Genomic DNA, 14,733 nt, shown 5'->3' on the forward strand with positions numbered 1-14,733 from the left:
TACCAATGCATCGGAGGACAAAAAAAAAATTAATCTATTTTATTTCTTTAAAAATTGATCGAGATCTTTCGACAAATGATATATTTTTTGATATAACAAAGAAACGTAGAACGAAATCGTGTGGAGAGAAGATAGATGTATGTGTGTGTGTGAGGGTGGGAAGGGTGGAAAGAATGGGGATGGGCATATGTTAAGAAAAAGAAATGGAGAAAAATCAGGTATTAAAAAAAAAAAAAAGAAAGAAAGAAACGTTCACTATTTTTTTGAGCATTTGCGACCACCAGCAACAACAACAGCAGCAGCAGCAACAGTGGTAGCACCAGTGGACCAGATTCCCGCAGGGAATGATGACATTCGAATTAAAAGAAAAAAAAAAAAAAAGAAAAAAAGAAAGAAATTACAATAATACAACTTAATAGAATTTATAAAAAATGACACGCCTGAGAGTTTCTTACCCAGATTTAAAAGGCGCCCCTGGATTTGTCATTTCACTACAAAGTATACACATTTGAGATGCGTATTTAAAAAAGGAAAAAATAAAGAAAGAATGAAAGAAGAAGAAGAAGAAGAATGAAAAAATTAGGATTACGTAAAATGAAGATAAAAATCGACAGGAAGAAGGGAGGGAGAGGTTGGGGGGTAATAAGAAGTGAAAACAAAAAGAAGGATAGTCATTGAATGAGACACATCACGCGTGATTTTGAGAATGGAAGTAGATTTAAAAGGAGAAAAAAAAAAGGAAAAAAAAAGGAAAGAAACAAATAAAAAATTAAGAAGAAAAAGACATACGTCTATCGTCCGACAATGTGTGTGTGTATATATATATATTTATTTATTCATTTATTTATAATATATATATATATATATATATATATATATATATATATATATATATCAGTTATCAACACCTGTTTCTTTTTTTACTATCCAATTCGTACTCGTCGAAACGTACGACACTGTTGAAATATCCTAATAAACGCGTCATGGCGCTTCGACTTGCCCTTAATTAAAGGATCAACAGACTATCAATCTTCGTCCGATAATGGCTCGTATTGAGCGGAAAGCAAAGGTGCTGGTTCCGGTTGCATCTGTTCGGATTTAGAAACGGCAGCTGAGACCGAGGTGGGAGGTGGAGGCGCCGGAGGTGGTCCTGTGTGTACACCCAATGCACTGAACGGATAAAAAGTAGTAGTGGGAGCTGGTGGAGCTGGGGTAGCTTGGTTAGCAGATTGTTGTTGAGCTTGTTTGGATGTATCGTCGACAATCATTTCGCTGTTAACAGGACTATCGACGTTCATATTTGATTTTTCATCTTTTTCAACGGACGATGAATTACCAGGACCAGAACCAGGGTTATTACCAGTAACGACACTACCACTGGCACTATTACCACTGTTACTACCACCACCACCAGCAGCGCCGGTATTAACACCTCCTCCAGGAGTACCACCTACTACTATACCACCAGTACCACCACCACCACCGCCACCACCACCGCCACCACCACCAACGGTGGAACCTCCAGCAGCAACAACGGCACCACCCGAACTGGCACCACTTCCTCCTCCATTTCTTTCTCTTTCTCCTCCTCCTCCTCCTCCTCCTCCTGCCGATCCAGCTTTATCATCTTCGGACGTACGCATAACCTCCACGATTTTATTCTTAACATAATCCAGTGGTGATAGATGTGGCTTGTTAGAGGGTGTCCCGGAAGTCGAGGTGGCAGTGCTCGTTTCGTAGAAGCGACGCCCGTAATGATTAGTGTTAGCTTCTGGAGGAGATACCGGTTCGACGGAATGGAACTGTTGTTTCCCAACCGAGGATGAGGATTGCTGATGCTGCTGCTGCTGCTGCTGCTGTTGTTGTTGTTGTTGCTGCTGCTGCTGTTGCTGTTGTTGCTGTTGCTGTTGCTGCTGCGACTGTTGTTGAGCAACTCGGATTATCTGTCGGTCGTCACTGGCCTTCACAGAGTCCGCTTCGTTTCCTTTCCGCCTTTTCCATTGTTCCTCCGAAATCTGATATCTATCGTACGAGGGAAACCGTACAGAGACTCTACTAGTTTTTTTTTGTTTATTTTATTATTATTATTATTTTTTTTTTTTTATGTTTGCTTACAAATTTATTTGTTTTTTTTTTTCCAATTATACTCGAGGAATTTTCTTCGAAAGAAGATTCTTACCCGGTATAAGATCTATACGACGAATGGGGAGGCCCATAATCCTTAGTTACAATGTGATCGACGTGTTCCCCTAGAGTAATAGCCTTGTTTCCACTACCATTGCCACTCCCACCACCTGCTCCACTGTTACCTCTTCCTTCTCCGGCTGGACTGTGTACCATACCATTAGGTTCTGCCGGTGTGTCCAAATGGAATTCCTAGAAAATATTTGTTTCTCTAGTTGTAGATATTTAACGAAAATTATCCCCGACGTAACACCGTAAGGGATAATAAAAAGTTAATTCTGCATATATTATTATTTTATATCTTTATTATTATCTTACTTGGAATAGTCGATCGCCTGGTCGTGTAGGTTGATTATTCGATGCTGCACTACCTCCAGCGTTTTCTACGCTTTGATTAATCTGATGTGTTATAATGGCATCTATCAAGCTAGCTGCTGTCAAAGTCGACGAAGTTTCATTTTGCTGCTGACTCGAGGATTGATTTTGACGAGACGACGATTGCGACTGTTGTTGGGCCTGCGGTTGCTGTGGTTGTTGAAGTCTCGAAGATTGAGAAAATCCACTGCTTAGTAATCTCGAGGATTCTCTGTCCAATTGCTGTTGTTGCTGTTGCTGTTGGTCGCGATACAGTTGCGCCATATGCCGTCTCTCGGCTTCCATGCGGTGCTGTTGTTGAATGTGCTGTTGTATATGTTGCTGCTGTTGCTGTTGCTGATGCAAATGAGCCAAATCTCGTTCTCTTTGTTGTTGCATAGCTAAACGATGTTCCGCGTGTTGCTGCTGTTGCTGTTGAATCTCCTTCTCTCGTTGTTGCTGCATCGCGAGCCTTTGCTCTTGCTGTTGTTGTATCTCCTTTTCTCGTTGCTGCACATTAAGACGATGTTCCTGATGCTCTTTCTCCCGTTGAGCCGCAGCTGCTGCCATCTGCTGATGAATCTCCTTCTCTCTTTGATGATGAACCGTTATACGATGCTCTGCATGTTGTATCTCTTTCTCCCTTTGTTGTGCTGAAAGTCTATGATCAACATGCTGTATGTCCTTCTCTCGTTGCTGTGCCAAACGGTGTTCCTGCTGTTGAATCTCTTTCTCACGCTGATGATGTTGCTGTACAGCTAAACGATGTTCCAATTGTTGATACTCCTTTTCCCTTTGCAACCTATGCTCTTCCTTCTCGCGCAAATGTACCAAATCACGTTCCCTTTCCCTGTCACGCTGATGATGATGTGCAACGGTCATTCTATGTTCAGCCTGTTGCTGTTGCATAGCCAAACGGTGTTCTTGCAAACGTATCTCTTGCTCGCGGAACGCTCTATTGTTATCAACGTAACGGTCGGCTAGCAATCTATCCGCCATCGTTTTTCCTAATCCTTCGTGGCCACCACTGCTTGAGGCAGGGTGACTATGGGGATGAGGAACTGGAAGACTCGGTTGTTGCACTGCGACATCTACCAGACTGGAGAAGGCCTCTAATCCTGGTGGCGGAGGTGGATAATGCATTTGCTTTTGCGGATTATGCCTTTGTATAACTCCTTGGCGAGGTTGTGTGTGCGTTTGAGGTGGTGGAGTACCGGTATAATAAAGGGTCGAGGGTGCTTCATTTTTAGGAGCGGTTTCCGAGGTACCACCGCTGCCACGGCTACGAGCGTGCATTTGTTGGCTAGTTATGTAATCGTTCATTATAATCTGTCTCGAGGACAATTGTTGTTCCATCGTGTAGCTAGGCGGTGGTCGATTCGAATACGAATTATATTGATTGCTATGAGTGACCACTACAGCGGCTGTAACCGATTGGCCTTGACCTTGTCCAGGAACATTACCAGTCGTTACGGGTGAGTGTCGAATTGTACGGTAGTCATACATAGGCGGACGTTTTTCTACAGTGAATGGATGAACAGGCGTACCCTGGGTTATTGAGCCAGGTTCTTTCGGACCTTGATTTCCCGATGTATTTACCGAACTACCAACGGTAGGTCCGCTCGTAGTACCGACGCCGCTACTTGGATTACCAGGTGGTGTCATTTGTCTGAGCAAACCTTCGTAACGAGCACTCGAAACTGGTGTACCGTGAGTTATGGATCCACCTTTGTGAGTGGCCGTACCGATGCTACTTAACTTTGGTGACAATTTCGGATGAGGCGGCGGTACAGATACTTTATTCATCTTCGGTGTTAATGGAGCTTGAGGTCTTGGCGACGAAGCATAAATCAATGGGCTCTTAGCTCCTCGTCCTTGTTCGGGATGAGCATGAGGATGATAATAAGCACCCGGTGGTGGTTCAGAACGATAAAGAGTTACCGTCGATGGTTTATGAATAGATTGCATCGAGTGATTATATTCTTGCTGTTGTCTTGGCTTCTTAATACTCAAATCTAGGGTACCCTCGGTCTCACGTAATGCCTGTTGTACCTGCATCACGACTAGGCCTTCCTTAGGTAACATATCTGACGATGAACTTTGATTACTAAGCGTCGTTGGAGGACAAGGAGTAATAGTTGCTTGCATTTGACCTATAAAGAAAGATATATGAATAATTTGATTTAAATGTAATCTCAAATATTATAATTATATAATAATATATAGTTTATTAGATTGAACTTACTGATTTGTTGAGGACTGGGTGCTGAACGATGACTGTGATGACTCGAAACAACGGAAAGTGTCGCTAAATTAGAGTCTCTGTTCGACATGGCAGTACTTGCGATACTCGATGATGGCTTGTATTCGCGTACAAAGGTAATGTCATTCCGATGATCCGTTTTTAATATGCTCGATATCGTTGGTGTACCGGAATTAACGGGTACGGATAAACCGCCAGTACCGGCTGGACTATTGGGATTTCGTTTTAATTGCATCTCAATGACGCCTAACATGAGATCTTTCACAGTTAATGGATTGTTACTCGTAGTTGAAGGTGGCGAATGGACGACGGGTGGTGCCTGCGGATGTTCTTGCAATGAAGAATTGGCATTGCTGGCAGTAGTAAGTGTCACTACAACACTGTTATTGTCCAAATCAGCACCTCCCTGACCTTCGTCCGCCGTCTCCTGGAACAATCACCGAACCTCTATCAGACGGCCCTATCATGATAAAAGATAATTTCGTATCCAAGATATATTATATATATATATACACGGAATGGACCAAAAGTTTCTAAATAATATTAAAAATTAATTACTCCATTTCGAGACTATTAATATATTTGGCCAAATTTTTTTTCTTTCTTTCTTTTGTTTTGATTTAAAAATGATAAAACTGGAAGTCTTCGTTAATTACAGGAACTTTTGGATCAACCCTGTATATTAGCAAAATCAAATAGCTAAGGATAATATCAACCGATAAGAAATACTATATCAATGAGATAAACGTTTCATGGAAACTATCGCAAAGCTCATTTTATAATTGTATATTAAAAAAACGATTAAAGCACATGTTAATCATTCATTAATTCATACTATTTTTTTTTGAAAAATTTTTCTAATACTTCAGCGTCATCTTACCGTGGCAGAACTATCGTAATCTTCTCTATTGCCTGCCGATACGATAGTACCATTACCACCACCACCACTGACCGAGGATTGTTGTTGAGATGATCCAATGCTAACTGGTGGTACCAAAGAAACAACTGCTATGTCTGCGAGTTTGTCACTAATTTTTGGATCCGTTGTTCTTGTAAAGGCTATCGGTAATGAGGTTGATGCAGAGGATGTTGTTTGTGCGGTTGTATTGCCTGATATATTATTTGCCGGACTACCAGCACTTGCCGTGTCACTTGAATCATGCACCTAAAAGAGTAACATTGAAAAAGGAAAGACAAAGTATTTCATATATCTTTGTCATCTTATTCTTTTTTTTTTTTCTTTTCTTATCATACCATCTAATATATCATTGATTACATTTATAAAAAAATACATTTGGATATATTTGATATATATATGTGTATATATATATATATATATATATTTACGGCTAATTCATCGCAACTACTCGTACTGCTACCACTTTCTTCCTCATCGGTCAAACATGGTCTTCGTTCTTCGCCCAATGATTGATAATATTCGGCTACAACCTGATCCAAGCTCAACTTTTTCCGATATGCAAAATAATAATTTTTGCATTGGTGATTCGTCTTTCCAGGGATTAGTTCGGCCACCTTTGGCCAATTAGTACCGTGTTCGCGCAAAGCTCTCTTCAATTGATCCAATTCCTCATCCGTCCATTGTCTTGCCAACGAATCGGTCCCGTCTTCGGAGATTTCCGTACCACCTGCCAAATGCGGCGCCAAACGTCGTGATATCCGATTGAAACAGGCCGAACAACACTTGGTAGCACTGTTGGGTATTTCTATATATATAAAAAAAAAAAAAAAAAAAAAAAAAAGGTAAAAAAAAACAAAAAAGAAATTAGAAATGTTAGATAAAATTTAAGAGAACATTTTTTTTTCTTCCTACTATTATTGTTAACGACGAAGAAAAAAATATAAGAGCAAAAAAAGATAATAATAAAAAAAAAAAAAAAAAGAAAGATATTACAGGAGTAACAAACAATACTATTTGAATATATTTTTTTATTGACTCACGAAATTCTTGAATAATGGGTTCTCTAATTTCAGATGGCAAATCTAGCCATTTGGCTGGTAGTGCACGTAATCGTTTCACTCGTGTCTTGGAACTGGTATTATTGAGATTAGGACAACCCGGTAGGGGACAGGCTGTGTAACGTCCTCGTACGGCTTTGCACCTGCAGGTGTTGCAAACTCGTGCCCCTGGTGCTACTTGATCCTCCCTTAAACCATATTGGGATGCTTGACTGCGTGGTAATGCACGACTCTGAGCATTTCCCTCTACCACATTCTGACAAATTGCACAGGCATGAGGTCCAATTTGTCTGCCACCTTCTGGAAAAAAAAAAGAAAAGAATAAATAATAAATAACTAAATAATAAATGAAATGCATTGTACAGTTATATTATTGTATACTACAGCATCGTTGTATTGTTACTATTTATTTATATATATATATGTAAAATTCTTTTCTTTTAATAACACGTGTTAAGGGTTTTTTTTTTTTTTTTTTTTTTTTTTTTTTTTTTTTTTTTTTTTTTTTAAGACAAAATTTATGTTTCACGCAGATACCTCGATGCATTATATATTATATATTCTCAATTAATGGAACATGTGCAAAATTGAAAATATTTTATTATTATTCATTTATATTTTATTTTTTTGTTTGTATTTGTTCCTATCTGTTATAATTTTTATATACAAGAAGGATCCTACATTTTTTTTTTTTTTTTTTTTTTTTTTTTTTTTTAAATAAAGCACGCAAAAAAAGTTATCTTTATTTTATTTTATTTCATTTTATTTTATTTTATTTTTTTTTTTTTTTTATATATAGTCCGACGATCAATATAGACTATTAGAAAGCCGTGTCAGCACAGGAATCGAGTCTAATGCGTTTCTTTGCTCGTATCTTCGCATTCATTCGCCATAAAGTTGAGTAAATATCGCTAATCATCGTCGGCATACTGCAGGGTGGGTAGAAACTGGAGTAAGGGAGGAAAACAGAGAGAGAAAAAAAAAAGAGAGAAGGAGAAGGAGAGAGAGAGAGAGAGAGAGAGAGAGAGAGAAGGGAAGAAGGGCAGAGAGAGGGGGGAAGGGAAGGGAAGGGAAAGAGTAAAGAGTGCCGGGCAGCAAGAAGAAGAGAGAAAGAAACGAAACTGTAAAATGTGTACGTATCTCTGTGAATGTATATAACGTATGTATGTATAAGGGTTGGAAACGAGGAAGATGAGGGTTGGAAAGGTGGTTTGGAGAGTTGAGCGGGGGGAGAGATTGGGAGTTTGGTTTTGGGGGCTGGAGGGGTAGGTAGGTAGGTAGAGAAAAGTAACCGCACGATACCCGAGAGCGAGAAACAGAATAATTACCGAGACTTCGCTGGTTAACTAACTAATTAAGGGTGCCCAATTAAAAAGTTCTTCCGTTCGGTCAGAGGAAAAGAAAGAGAGAAAAAAGAAACAGAGAGAGAGAGAGAGAGAAAGAAAGAGAGAGATAGAGTAACAGAGAAAAAAAGAGAAAGAGAGAGAGAGAGAGAGAGAGAAAGAATCGTCTTACTGATTGGAAGGGGTAACAAAAAAAAAAAAAAAAAAAAGAAACAAGAAAAAAGAAAAGAAAAAAAAATATAACCGTTCAGGATTACATCTTCGAAGGAATACAAAATTTATTTTGATGATCATTACACAGTGAAAGAAAGAATTCTAATGACTCTTTTTCTCTCTCTCTCTCTCAAACATACAGTGAGAAAGAGAGAGAGAGAGAGATGTTCTGTTACTTATCATATTCTACTCTATCACTATCTCTAACTCTTTTCTATTTAATTGATATAATGGAATTAGCTATGGGAATATATACTATTGTATATGCGGCCTTTAAAAAATTGAAAATCCGTCCTCTACACCAACCACCCCTTCTCCCATCCAACCATCCCCGTGTTCACATTCCTCATCCCGCTTATCCTTGATCAAAAATCGACGGCCAATTTTGAAACGGATTATCGGTCGCACATGAAACGAACGAGGCAACCTACTAAATTATCCTCTCACTCTTGGGAATAACACTGTCAATCAGTCACAGTATATATCATATGCGTTGTACAGTTTATATATGTATATATATAGTATACCTTGGGATATGTTGAAAGAGAGAGACAGAGATAGAAAGACAGAAAGACAAAGACAGAGAGAGAGAGAGAGAGAGAGAAATAGAGAGGATTCTAACTCAGAGTATTAACAATCGACATGCCTGTAAACCCTGTGACGACTCTTCCTATGGCATTTGAATCTCACCCATCCATCCATAATCTCACTCTCCACCTCAACCCCCATCTCTCTCTCTCTCTCTCTCTCTCTCTCTCTCTCTCTCTCTCTCTCTCTTTGTATGATGATCCCATTCCTAACTATCTTCCAGCCATTTCATCCGCCAATGTGTCATTGCTAATTACGAGGGAACAATAATTATTAATGCGATTCCCTATGATTCGGAAGATCTGACAGATTTAATGGAGAACGAATTGTCTGCTTCTCCTCGTCTCTATGTATAGTATATGTGTATGTCTGTGTATCTCTCTCTCTCTCTCTCTCTCTCTCTCTCTCTCTCTCTCTCTCTCTCTCTCTCTCTCTCTCTGTGTGTGTGTGTGTGTGTGTGTACGTATGTATGTGTTCCTTAACTACTTTTATACAATTTGCAAGGGTTTGGCCCATTTTACGATGAAAATCCTTATAAAAATAACATTTTGGTTTTGATACTTATCAATTAAAATTTTATCCCGACTTTATATATGTGAAAAATACGTCGAGGAAAGAGATGCATTATTACTATGTGAGAAATAATACGAAAATGGATAAAAGTGAAGATCAAGAGAAAGTAAAAGAAAAAGTAAAAGACAAGAAAAAAAAAAAGAATAAGGGATGTTGGTTTTGTTTCGTTTTGTTTTGTTGAAACAAAGAAAGCAAATCAGAGAGAAATTGTCGTACAAATATTTAATAAAGATATTATATTCTAACGACGTTATCATCACGTATCACTTAATAAGTTGGCTAACAACAATGTACGATGTATGGATAAACAGGGATAAAAAGAAAAAAGAACGAAAGAAAAGAAAAAAATAATGAAAGAAAGAAAGAAAGAGTGTTTGTTGCCGGATGAAAAGCAAGACGAAAGGACAGAAATGTGCTTTCGGTAAGGGCGCTTTTCTGTCGCCCACGTTGAGTAGATATTTCGACAAAGAGATTATTTTAAATCGGTATGCGTAAAGCGGAACAAAATTATACAAAGTACGATGAGGAGAAGGAGGAGGAGGAGGAGGAGGAGGAGGAAGAGGTTGGAGAAGAGTGACAAAGAATGGGAGAAAGAGAGAAAGAGGAATAGCAATGCCCAAGAGAGAGAAGAAAAGGGAGCACGGATCAAATGGGGGAGGGGGAGGATAGAGAGGGATGGTAGGTAGAGGGTTAGGGGTGGGAAGAAAAGGGTCGACATTACTACCGCAGAGCACACCTTCTCTCTCCTCTCTCTCTCTCTCTCTCTCTCTCTTTCTCTCTCTCTCTCTCTCTCTTTCTCTCTCACCAGAGGAATTACCTCACGGTCGAAGGCCGCGAAACAAAAGCCTCCAGTTCGAAAGATGAGAGAAACACACACACACATACACATCTCTCTCTCTCTCTCTCTCTCTCTCTCTCTCTCTCTCTCTCTCTCTCTCTCTGCATACTTGCATGTATATATATATATACTACGAGCAAGTATATAGGCATAGTTCGCAGAGTTCGAATGGATAAATCACAGGGAAAAAAAAAGAAATAAGAAAAAAGAAAATACAATAAAATAGAAAGAAAGAGAAAGAGAATGTAACCAACGAGTAAGAGAGACATATTATCCAAGCGCTAATTAAGCCGGCTTGCTGCCGAGCGAGAGGACCAAGGGGACGCACTTTAAATGTTTCACAAAGGGCACCACTAACCTTAGAGAAGAGGTTAAACCACCCTCCCCCACTCTTGTCTCCGAACCCCAAACCAACCCCACACCTAACCCCTTCTCGTCATCATACTGGATCTGCTTGTCTGTTACTCCCTCATTCCACCAGTGCACCCCCATCTCACCCAGCATCACTCTTTCTCTCTCTCTCTGTCTATCTATCTCTATCTATCTCTTTTCTCTCTTTTAACGTTCCACTTATCTCTAATTCAGTTTTACCTCTTTGACTCTGATTATACGCTCGTCTTCGTTCATTGTCGTTAACCCAATACAATTCTTCTTTTTTTTTCTGTTTTTTTTTTTCCTTTCTTTTTTCTTTTTTTCATCATTTTCGTAACGTTGCTATCAATGTACTTTTATATCCTTTCGTTCTTCCCACCCCTTTTCCATATTTTATAATAATAATAATAATAATAATAATAATAATAATAATAATAATAATAATAATTTCAAGTTTTAGAATTGAAGAGGGATTTGCGTATTTGAGGAAAGATGTGTGTCGTCATTTTTTATCAAGTTTTCGTAAAAAAATTTTAGAACTTCGAACACAAATCAATAGCATAATCTTTACTATAATAATTAATTGATCTTTCGATCGATCTACTAAGATGCCTAAGATAGAACAATTTGTCGATATCAATTTTTTCTTTTTAACGAACCTTTTTAATCGATATTTTTGTTACAATAATTGATCACGATCACGATTAGAAAATTAAATGGTCCAAACAATAAAAAAAAAAAAAAAATATTTATGAATCATGCAATGCACATGTCAATTGTTTTAATTTAGCTCAACGTTAATCTAGTAAGCATTGCGCCCCACAGGTGCATAACTAGGGTTAAATATAAAAGAGGAGGAGAATATCAATCGATTCCACTTGCAAATGCAAGTCGAAGACAATTAACACGAGCGTCAGAGAAATACCAACCTGACCAACGATTAGGAATGAGTGGTTAGAATTCATCGATGGAAGGGGGAAAGAGAGGAGGGTGAAGGAAGAGAAGGAGAAGGAGGAGGATATGGAGGATAAAGGTGAGGAGGAGGGAGAAAGGTTCCAGAGGATAATAACCAAACGTTTCTAGTACTCCGTGAGAAATCGACTTCTCTGTTGATCTCGCTTATGAAATATTCTCTTTGATCATCGTCTGTAGAATATCCATCCCCCTCCTCAACCCTATATGTATTATCCGATCATACATGTACGTACGTATGTATATGCGCGTGTATAAAAGGCGACAATGACACAACAAATTAATATTTCGTTGAATTACTGGAGCAGTTGACAATAGTTCAAAATGTCCCTATTAATACTTCACAATGTAAATCTTTTATTGAATAGAGTATATAGGGGACAAAAAAAAAAAAAAAAAGAATTCATTTTTATTCATTAAATCGTAGAATTTAACTTACACCAGATATTACAAATCAATGATCGCTCTTTTTATATTTATATTACACGTTGATAAATCGCAACCCTCTCGATATGCGAGAAAAACAGGGAGTCGTTTGAAGGAGGCACTCTATATATACCGGGTGTTAAGGGTTGGGGTTGGGATTTGGGTTTTGTGGATTGGACGGTTGAAATACAGGAGGAAGTGGTAGAGTTGGACGAGGAGGAGAAGGAGGTGAAGGAGGTAAAGGAGGAAGAGGAGGAAGAGGATCGTGCTAACGTCGCTGATTCGCCGGAGGCTATACCGTTTTTGTATTTATGTATTTATGAGATTTACGTTTCGCCAGGCTCCAGCAAAAATGATTAAAAGCAAACACACCCAGGCAGGCCAGGTATTCTTCTCTGAATCGACACGGCCAAAGCGCTGCCTGAGCGACGCATCGATAGAAATGAAAATAGGATGTCGAGGACGATCCAATGTAATATTATATTCAATTATAACAACAAAAACAACAACAACAACAACAACAACAATAATAATAATAATAATAATAAATGATAAAATAATCTTTAGGTTATGATCATGACTATAAAAACAAAATGGACGTCTAAAGGTTATTTTCATTTTATCATTTTTTAATTTGACAAAATAAAATTTGCTTGGGATATAATAGCCGAGGGATTCGCGATTAATCACTAAAGATTAATTCGTATATACATCATCATGATTGATTAATTGAGCGTGTTAATTATTTAAAAAAAAAAATATATATGTGTATATATACATATACATATATACGGTAATAATCAAAGGATGAATTATCGATAAGACCATCCTAATTAACAGTTCGTAGTTATGTTATATCTCAATTTACGGATAGGTCACCTATGTGATCATTGATTTCTCGATTGTAAGCATTGAGAACGGGACACCAACCCCCAACCCTCGTTACCCGTCCATCCTCTTCCCCTTTCCCCCAGTAAATAAGGGTTCCTCTACCGGTGGTGCTCTTGGACCGATCAACTTGCGCCACGCCGGATTCTCTTGTCTCTGCTTGTTGTGCAAACAACATCTGTCAATTGAAGAGGGGTGGTGCCAGAGGAGAGGAGGAGAAAGGAGAGGAGAAAAGCGATATCGAGGGAAGAGAACTCGATTAGCGCGACTGAGAAAACAATCGTCGATGGAACTAAACCACAAAATGATCGAAAATCTTTTGAAATCCTGCGATCATTTCGAACAGTGATCTCTACATTGCGATTTCAAAAACGATCTTTTACAAGATCGTATTCTCGTAAGTATCAGGCAATCCATAAATGTAACTTATTATTCCGCGAATATATTTTTATCGTAATTAATTCATTGAAATTATGTAAAAGCAAATAAAAAGAGCAAAAAAAAAAAAAAAGCATTATCTTTCATTCTCGATGTATATAAAAAATGGACGCGCCAAAATTTCTCACTGATAAATAAAAATCAATTAAGTTTCTCTTATTCTTTTTCTTTTGGGGAAACTTCTCAAGCTGTTCTTTCTTTCGATTTTCCTTGTTTTCCTTTTAAAGTACAGCTCGTAGTTTATAATACAATTTAGACAAAAAAAAAAAAAAAAAAAAAAAAAAAGAACAGAAATTATTTTCACTTTTGGCCGTTCCTGTATATTGTTTTCTGTATATCAAACAGAGAGATATGATAAACTGCGAACATCGATATAATCATTGTCTCTCTCTCTCTCTCTCATTCTCTCTCTCTCTTCTACGCCTGTCTCCTCGTCCTTTTGACATTAACTGCCGTGAGAATCGAACGTACGCATTTTATTTTTTTTTGTTCACTACCCTTTCTTCCTCTCACCCCACCCACCTCCAGCTCTCCAGTTCCGATGTTATTTGCACAATGCAAATATACATCACGCGGAGTGGACCACGACCGTCGTTTCATCGGCAACGTTTCGAAATTCACGAATAACGATTCGTTTTATAACGTAGACTGAGCGCGTGCGAGAGAGAGAGAGAAAGAGAACGTGCGATTGCGACCGATCAAAAACTCGGTTATCGGTTAGCAAATATTCGTCGTATGTGGGATGGAGGTTGGAGGATGAGTGGTGGATGGTCGAGAAGAGAGAACAAAGAGAGAGAGAGAGAGAGAGAGAGAGAGAGAGAGAGAGAGGGAGAGAGAGAGAGAGTTTCCGATACAATTAAAAAAATTTATGCAAAGGAAGATACAGTATATGATTTATAATGTACCATTATTGCGACGTCAGATATTCTTGGATATCAATGACATTATTGAATGAAGTTTATTGTATCGATCAACTAATTTTACGCGGTTAAATGGATTTACAGTTCTCAGAATTGATAACTGACAGTGATAAGAGAAAAAGAGAGAGAAAGAGACAGAGAGAGAGAGAAGGATGGGAGAGAAAATTTAGCCAGGATAACTGCATTAAGGGAAATTAACGAATAAAAGTAAATGATTCATTGTAAAGCTATGTTGAAGAAATATATACATACATATACACATACATATATATATATATATATACACATACATATACACATATATTTTAGATGGGAGAAGATATATTAACCGTACGATGTGCAGCCATACGTGAATAATCCGGTATTTGCAGAGCGAAACGCGCT

At 38.3% G+C, this 14,733-nt stretch overlaps 1 protein-coding gene across 10 annotated transcripts in view; it reads right to left on the minus strand.

The window, feature by feature from the left end:
- Nucleotides 1–14,733, minus strand: part of LOC124956962 (protein split ends) — a 70,575-nt gene that overhangs the window by 134 nt on the left and 55,708 nt on the right. For 8 of the 10 annotated variants that reach the window (XM_047513459.1, XM_047513461.1, XM_047513458.1 and 5 more), the window contains 7 exons: nt 6,761–7,078; nt 6,149–6,525; nt 5,682–5,966; nt 4,784–5,228; nt 2,503–4,691; nt 2,180–2,376; nt 1–2,022 (listed from right to left, as the gene is read on the minus strand). The exon at nt 1–2,022 is cut by the window's left edge and continues 134 nt beyond it. In XM_047513459.1, the coding sequence (XP_047369415.1) occupies nt 1,026–2,022; nt 2,180–2,376; nt 2,503–4,691; nt 4,784–5,228; nt 5,682–5,966; nt 6,149–6,525; nt 6,761–7,078 (4,808 nt within the window). In that variant the 3' untranslated portion in view covers nt 1–1,025. The remainder of the gene's footprint in view (nt 2,023–2,179; nt 2,377–2,502; nt 4,692–4,783; nt 5,229–5,681; nt 5,967–6,148; nt 6,526–6,760; nt 7,079–14,733) is intronic. The other 2 variants (XM_047513463.1, XM_047513462.1) reach the window with 2 other exon arrangements.

Source organism: Vespa velutina, chromosome 24 (assembly GCF_912470025.1).
Source record: "Vespa velutina chromosome 24, iVesVel2.1, whole genome shotgun sequence".
NCBI classification, from domain to species: domain Eukaryota; kingdom Metazoa; phylum Arthropoda; class Insecta; order Hymenoptera; family Vespidae; genus Vespa; species Vespa velutina.